Raw genomic sequence first — 8,522 nt, forward strand, 5'->3', positions numbered from 1 at the left:
GATATGGATAGAGAACTAATTAATGTGCTGCAGAATCTTTGAAGCTATAGATTATTTCAGAATGCAGCACAGAAAAACAGAAGAAAAGTTCATACATGGGGAAGAAACGTGTAATTCTCAAAGTCCATCTAATAATGTATTTGCATATGCTATTACTTTAGGTTATAGAGGAAAATCTCTGAATTAAAACTTGCATTTATTGCAATCATCTCAAAGGAGGTTACTTTTCATTTTGCTTGTTTTCTCCAGTAAAATGCTTCTGAGACAGATAAAGCTTCATAATGTGTGAAAAAGTTTCTTCAAGTAGATCTTTGAAGCAAAAGAACTTATCAGATACATACAGAATAACTATTTCCTTCATAAAAGGAGGTGGAAATAGTTAGAAATCAAAAGATTGCATTTACTTAAAGGATGTTCATTTGATTAGAGTAATGGGAAAAGTAGAAACAAAATAGGCTAACACAGAGAATCAGATCTAAAAGTCAGAATTGATTTAGAGATTGATTTACAGAAACAGCTGAGTTTTAATAGCATAGTAAGGCTGATGTGATTAGATGGACCTGCTTTTTTAATCCTATGTTAACTGTATTGTGTTTGATAAAATATTAGGATATGAAGAATTTTAACATCGGACTAAGATAGAAAATATGGATGAAATCATGGGATTAATTTTCTTGAAATTTGCTCACCCCTCCTAATCAAAAGTAGACTAATCTAAAAAATACAGGGATTGTTTAGCAAGTATCTGTGGCTTTGAATGGATGTAAATGTCTTGATTGTCTAGATTGGAAACCATAATGGTCTGTGCTCTAAGACTCTTTCTTGTTAAACTAGGTTTGGGGACAATCCCATTTAGAATCATTTCTTGAAGCAGCATAATGGCTTTTGGCTCTAGGAGCATATGATTATCACTCTGCTACCACAATATCAAAACACTTCTCCAAACCTCACACTTGGGGGTAAAACATCATTTGTATACTTGACAAACCTGAAATTCTATTGAGAAGTCTTACTCACTAAACTGGGATAGAATGACAATAAAAGTAAACTTTTTCTTCTAAAATTCAGGATGCATTTTTCAAAAAGGAAATTCTGTTTACCTTTCCAAGTTAACATTTGCCTTCCTTTCTATTTAAACACTTACGATTTAGTATGTTTTCTTTAGGTTTTATTTTCTGACGTAAATTGTAGAGTTACATGCTTAGAACTGGAAAAAATCTACTTTAACCCACTATTTTACAGATTTAGTTTGGGGCGTAACAAAACTTAGCTACTTTCTTAAGGTCATATAGAGTTTAGTGAAGGGATCAAACAATAAATGTGCCGTAATTTCTAATACTGTAGCATTTTTGTTTGTTGATTGTTGCTTGCTGTGAATTAATACAGACTATTTCATTAATGAGGGCTTATATTCTTTTATTTCTGTGACTGTTTTCATTCCCTTATCCGAAAGAATTAACAGGTGATATTTCAGCCATTGAATCAGCTTTATCTGAATGCTATTGATGAGTAAATTGAAAGATTTTCTTTAGTTAGTCAGTGACTTATTAGCATTAGAGATGCTAATAGCCCCATATGGATTTCTTCTCCTCACTATATTCTTTAATCTATCCATTTGGCTCCTTGTGTGTTTATATTTACATTGTTCCAAAGTCAGATATTTCCTGCAAATTCATAGTTTCCCCTTGTGCTTTAGCACATGGATTTGTGGAGAAGGTACGAAAAATAGTTATAGAGTGAAAAGAAACAATAAAATTAAAAAATAAAATGAAAAAATAATGAAAAAATAAAAATGGCCCATGAGGTTACTTTCTTATCACTTATAATAGCTTAGCCAAGGTAAACAACATCAAGTAATTGATAAATTTTAGGATATGAGGTTTGTTAATGCTCATCTTGCTCATGCATCCACATCAGTTGCTTCTGTAGCAGTAAATCTGAAAGGAAATAACAGTTAATACAACACAAAAGGCTGTTACTTTCACTGTTGTTGTTTTTTTATTTTTCCAGTGAGGGCCATGATTTATCAATGCTTTATTTTTCAGCATCTGTTTTACATTTTAGAGCTTAAGGTGTCTGCTGGACATTTTGATGTTCACTTGATGTGCTTAGTGTCTGGAGACTTAACATTTCATGTTATATAAAGTGTGGTATAGAAATTGCAGTTGGGGCTCAAACTTTTGAAGTGCTATTTGGCCTTGAAAAGGCTTTACCCTAACAGCTATTTATTCCAACTACAAATCCAAAAAGTACATAGAGTTTAGAAGATGCCAAATAATACTTATAACAATGACTAGAAACCCTCACCACCCAGTACTTTTTAAGTTTTCAATGTATGAAGCTATGCATTTTAGTATTTAAATGTGGTAACTAGTCCCAAAGCACCAAGCAAAAATAGCTTGAAAATAATACTATAGCTAGAAGACAATGGCAGTGAGAGCCACTTTTTGACAGTGCACTGTTTTGTCTAGTAATAAATGAGAATTTGTATTCAGACTTTTAACTTCCAAGATCGTGCTTGTTTTTATTGATACTGTCTTACTAATAAATGTGATTAATGGTTAATCACAAAGCATATATGATATATAAAAGAGTGTTGAATTTTTTGATCCATTTATTATTAAAAATATATTTGTCTAAATTTGATTTTTCAAACTTGTCTATATTTGATTCTTCTCTCCAAACTCATTTCAGTCAGGTTTCTCTGCTCACTTTTCCCAGAACTGTTCTGATCAAGATCATGAATTAATCTCTGTAGCTAAATATTCATGGCTAGTTTTTAGTCTTTTTCTTAAGTAACTTGGTTTCTGGCACCACATTCTCCTGGTGATCCCTTCATTGGCTGCCCTTCTTACCTCCTTTGCTGATTCTTCCTCACCTCCGTGACCTAGCACTGAAGTATTCCAGACCTTCGTCTTTCCCTCTTACCTTTTTCCCCCCACATTTGGCCTCTTCTATTTTCCTTCCCCTGTTTCTGTTTTCTTGGCTAGTTTATCTAGTCATTTACCTAGCTGCTTGCTAGACTTTTTCACTAGTATATACCAAGGAAGAAGAGATATCCCCATCATCCCCCTAGAATTCCCTTTTTCATAGTATTTCCCATCTTACCTCAAGGAACTCCTTTCTCCCAACTTCTTTTTATTTTCTCAAATATCTTCTTCAGCAAATCCTAGTAATTGTACCTTTTGAGAATATCTAAAATCATTCTCATCTACACCACTACCAGTTTGGTCCTTGTGCCAACATCTTTGGTTGGGAAGTCAAAACCTTCTAAATGATCTCCCTTGCCCTTCTTCCATCTACTTTCAGTGATAGCAGGGAGATGGATGTAAGTCAGATTGTATTAGTCCTTTGCTCAGAACTATTAAAAAGCTTTTTATTTGACCCAGAGTACAAGCCCAAGTTCTTACAGTGGCTTCCCATTATCTCCATTTACCTCATGTACTCTACAGATCTTCAGTGATCACTCCAATTGAGCCATTGGCTCTTTCCCCAATTAGCTACATGACTTGGTTCCTCATCCTATTGAAATCTTTTAAATGTTATCTTTTTTGTTTTTTCTTCAAAAAAATTAACATCTAATATACTATACATTATTTATTGTCGGCCCACAAAGAAATGTAAGCATCATGGAATCAAGATTTCTGGTTTTTTTTGTTGTTGTGATGGTGGTTATTCACTGCTATATTCCTAGCATCTGGAAAAGTGCCTGGCATAGAGTAGGAATTCAGTAAATTGCTTAATGAATAGACAGAAAGAAATGTACTTTTAAAACATGTGAAAAAGCAACAACCCTGCTCCCAAGTATTTGGAGAACAGGCCCGAGCATCTGCTTTCATTATTGTTAGGATCATTCCTGGAACCACCAAACCACTTCTCTCTATTGATTAGCTTTGAAAAAATTAATTCACTTTTTTTCTTTTAGATTTTATTTATTTATTTGAGAGAAAAAGAGCACAAGTAGGGGGAAGGGCAGAGGGAGAAGGACAAGCAGAGTCCCCGCTAAGCAGGAGCCTTGCCACAGGGCTAGATCCTGGGACCCTGAGATCATGACCTGATCGGAAGTTTAGATGCTTAACTGACAGAGCCACTCAGGTACTCCAAATTTAACTGACAGAGCCACTCAGGCACTCCAAATTAATTGACTTTTATTTGCAAAGTTATACTTTAGTTTTTGTGCCATAGTTGGCAATAGTTAAAATTATTACATCTCAAAAACTCAGTTAAACATAAAATAATTCATTTAGTGCTATGCTTTTTATGGGCATGGCAGATATCAAAGAGAAGCTGATAATCAATGAGCATCCTGTGTAAAAGAGTAGCCTAATTAAAATGAAGTTTCTGGTTCTTATTCCAGACTTGCGAATAAATGGGACTTTGGAATTTGTATTTATTGCTTTTTATAGGTTTTAAATTCTGAGAAGGTGGTCACAGCATTTTACATCTGCACAAACTCCTTTCTGAACTCTTTCCTGTTCCCTGTATGCTTTGTTTACAGTGAGTTGGCCTAAAATAGTCTCTGAAGGATTAGTTCTATTACATTATGTGTAACCATTTCCAAATGGTGATTATTGGCATGTGTTTAGCAATTTCAGAGGCTCTGCAGTTTTTAGGTTTAAGAACTTTTGTTGATATCATTGAACTTCTTTGGATAGCCATGTCAAAAAGGAAAAAAAAATAGGAAAATAAGATTAGAAGGACATAATACACAGGAATGATGAAAGAGTTCTCTGGACAATATAGTTTATTAAAAAACAGTTATTTAAAATATTAGGTATGTTTTTCATGGCAGGTGATTTAAACTTGTATTTCAAACTAGCTTTATACGTACGCTACCAAATAATGTATTATTGAGAAACATTTTGAGTAAGCCAGAAAGTTAACACTGCATTTAAGACTTTTCAACTCTAATTTATATTCAGTTATAATGTGACAGGTTTTAGTTATAATCTCAAAACTTTATTTGTCTGAATCACGTTTGATTTATTGATTAAAGTCTCACAACTACATTCGGAGTGTTCAGGTATTGAGTCTGGTGTGTTGAAAGTAACAGCCATGCTTTAGAGGTTTCTCGTAGTAGTTTCTAGTTTAGATTTAGTTCAAGTATTTGTTCCTAGAAAATTATTAGTCTTCGTTAAGAACTTAAAGCTTCAGATCTTGACTGCAGTGCTGGGTGACCTGGGAACTTTTCTGAGGCTCATCTTTTTTATCTATAAGAAGGAGTTTTTAATGGTATCTATATTGTGTGGTTTAACTTTTGCAACACTTAGCTACCTGCCTGATATTATAAGTTCTTAGCTGTAACCTTTGTACCTCAATTTCCTCCTCTGTAAAATGGGGGTAATTAATAGTATTTATGTAGTGTACTGAGAAGATTGAGTGAGTAAATATATGTAAAGCACTTAGTGTACTGATGACATAGTAAGCACTATGTGCTACGATTATGAATATTATTTTGTATACATGTCAATATCTTCCTAGATCTAAGAAGCTTAGTTTTGTGCTGCATCACAGTTTTATGTCTGCATTTAGTAAGAACTCACACAATCTATACTCTTGATAAGAAGCTTTCACACAAATCTGGGATACTTTGCTTCTTGAATTAATCCAATATTCTTTTTTGGGTGGGCTGGGGGAATTCAAAGTTAGTACTCCGGTCTCCCTGAATAATATGTCTGCCTCCAGCTTTCTAGAATTCTGGAATGCCCACTTCCCCACATGCTATGTGTATAAGCAAAGTAGGATTATGTTTGTAGACTAAGGAATAGTTTAGAAACAAAAAATAACTCTTGCAGATACTTTATATATTGATATTTTTTCCTATTGTTTATTAATTACTTCTCTTTTGTCCAATCAAATGCTCCTAAAAGAATAAGAGAAATCCTTATCTCTTATACTAGTCTTTCAGTTTTAGTTTCATTGCATGTTCTTCTGGAATAGATACATCATTTAACTAACTATTCTGTCATCTCTGAAAACCTGCATATCAGAGGACAGTTTTGTGTGTTCTTGCCAGTTTCATGGCAGTTTCTGAAGAGCTAATAAAGAACAAAATCACTACGGCCAACCAATTTCCTCAGTTTTATTGTTCCTGTTGTATGAGTAGAACAAAAACTAGTGTAGGTAATGAGATATAATCAAAATATAAAATATAATTAGTTTAGTAATGTTAAAAGATTCTTTTTAAAGTAATTACAGAAGATTTGAAGTTGGTATTCACTTTAGAAAAGATCTAGAAGGTTATATTTCTATCATTACTGAATTAGACTTCAGAAAAACTTTATTACTTTCAGGAAAGCAGTTTTTATTTCACACTAATGCTTAAGAGATATGTTGCTTTTCTTCATTGTTTCTTGAACTGATTCTTTTTTTTTTTTTTTTTTAAGATTTTATTTTTTTGCCAGAGAGAGAGAGAGAGAGCACAAGTAGGCAGAATGGCAGGCAGAGGAAGAGGGAAAAGCAGGCTCTCTGCTGAGCAGGGAGCCCGATGTGGGGCTCCATCCCAGGACCCTGGGATTATGATCCAAGCCAAAGGCAGCGGCTTAATTGACTGAGCCGCCCAGGCACCCCTGAATTGATTCTTTATTCCAAGTGTTATTGAACATCCCCAGCTACTAAAATGATGTTATATTAAACTTTCATTTCTGCTTCCTGATCAGTCATTAAATAGAGGGATTGTTTGGTATACTGGTGCCCCTAAGTAGACCAGATGCATTTTACAATATATTTGTCTTTTGTTGATGATAAACTTTTAGTGTGGTTTATGATAAAGAGAGAGGATGGGTTATTATCCACATGTGAGAATGTTATTTCTTTTCTAAAGAATAGTTTATCAGGAGGCAAGATGCTGTACTAGCAGAACACAGGTTTTGGTGTCCAGTTATAATTTGTTGATCATGTAGCTTTGAGCAGTTTATCTTCTCTGAACACCAGTTTCCTTATATTTAAAATCAGAGTATGGTGTGCATTGTTTGCAACAGTATATATTTTTTGTGCTTACCAAATGCTTGTACTTGTCTCCTTACTAACCCTTTTTAATCTCTTTCCATCTCGTCAAATGGAATGGGTAGCAGATGAAACCCAAAATAGTTATTATATTTAGCTAGATAATCTCAATATTTAATCCATTCTCTAGTATCAATAAGAAATCTTTAAGCACTGTAGCAGCAATCTCTTTTTTTGTTTTGTACATTGAAACAGAGTAAAGCGTAAGTTGTTTGTGCCACATGTAAAAATATAACACATCAAATTATGCTCTCATCTTTTCACAGTTTTTGAATATATAGTGACAAAATGAGTATCTTATATTTTTGTTTTAATAATTTGGGGAATAAATTCTCTTAGCTATAGAAATATTTATTACAAGAGTAAAAAATAACCTTTCACATTTGTACAGAAATGACAAAATATTTGTGTGCATGTGTCCATATTTAGTTTAGTTTTAACAAAGCAACTTGTACAATTTAATGTTTAAAACAGCATCATCTTTACAGTGAAACAAACAACAGAAAAATTTATTTTTATTTATTTGTTTTTTTAAATTTATTTTCAGTGTTCCAGAATTCATTGTTTATGCACTACCCCTAGTGCTCCATGCATTATGTCCCCTAATAAATAAAATTACAATAGAGAATATCAACTCTAAATAATACCCTACAAGTTCTGCTGATCCTCCCATTAGTGGGGCTCAAGCCATCATTAGAAGAGAATTTTATTTTAAAAAGTCATCTTAAACTGCAAGGGTGTCCGTTAAACATCACAATTAAACATGTCAAAAGAGAAGCCATGTTAGAAAATGATAAATTATTTTATTTTACCAATCAAAAATATCAACTGTTGATGACATAATAAAAATAAATGTTAGTAAGTAAATGTTAAAATTCTGATCAGGTTTAAAGATCAGAAAGTGTTGCCTAGACAATTCAATAGAAATCTCTATAGATAATTTATTTAATATGTTAGCTATGTAACTTTTTTTTCTCCCCCAATAGGAGAGCCTGACAAGGAGCTGAATCCTAAGAAGAAGATTTGGGAGCAGATCCAGCCTGATCTCTTTACTAATGATGAGTGTGTGGCTACATACAAAGGAGCTCCCTTTGAGGTGAAAGGGAAGGGAGTGTGTAGGGCTCAAACTATGACCAACAGTGGAATAAAATAAAATTAATTGCTTCATTTACTGAACTACATTGGAGAAAACTTTGTTAACAATAAAAAGAAATACATTTGTCAATATAATATAACAATAAAAAGAAATACTTGTACCTAAAATATAACTGGCTTTTTTGTGTGTTATTTGTCTTGTAGACTTGACCAGTCTTTTACTCAGGTATATGTTGTTTTTAATTGGTTAGAGAAACCTACATTTTTACCTATGGTTTTTGCTCCCTTATAATGTAGGAGGGAAATCACCTATGTTTTGTGAGAATGTATTTTTTTGCAGGGATGTTGGTTATCAGATTGTTTTTCTTGATACATTTAGATAACTAGATGAACATTCAGTTTCCTATTTGTAGGGACATGAT

At 33.2% G+C, this 8,522-nt stretch overlaps 1 protein-coding gene across 6 annotated transcripts in view; it reads left to right on the top strand.

Annotated features, from left to right (window-relative positions):
- The window catches only part of AIMP1 (aminoacyl tRNA synthetase complex interacting multifunctional protein 1), a 33,903-nt gene extending 25,632 nt beyond the window's left edge, over nucleotides 1-8,271 (top strand). For all 6 annotated transcript variants that reach the window (XM_080797054.1, XM_080797059.1, XM_080797056.1 and 3 more), the window contains one exon: nucleotides 7,992-8,271. In XM_080797054.1, coding sequence (XP_080653180.1) covers nucleotides 7,992-8,158 — 167 coding nt within the window. In that variant the 3' untranslated portion in view covers nucleotides 8,159-8,271. The remainder of the gene's footprint in view (nucleotides 1-7,991) is intronic.
- The last annotated feature ends 251 nt before the right edge of the window (nucleotides 8,272-8,522 follow it).

This window comes from Martes martes (genome assembly GCF_963455335.1).
Source record: "Martes martes genome assembly, chromosome: 2".
In the NCBI taxonomy this organism is placed as follows: Eukaryota; Metazoa; Chordata; class Mammalia; order Carnivora; family Mustelidae; genus Martes; species Martes martes.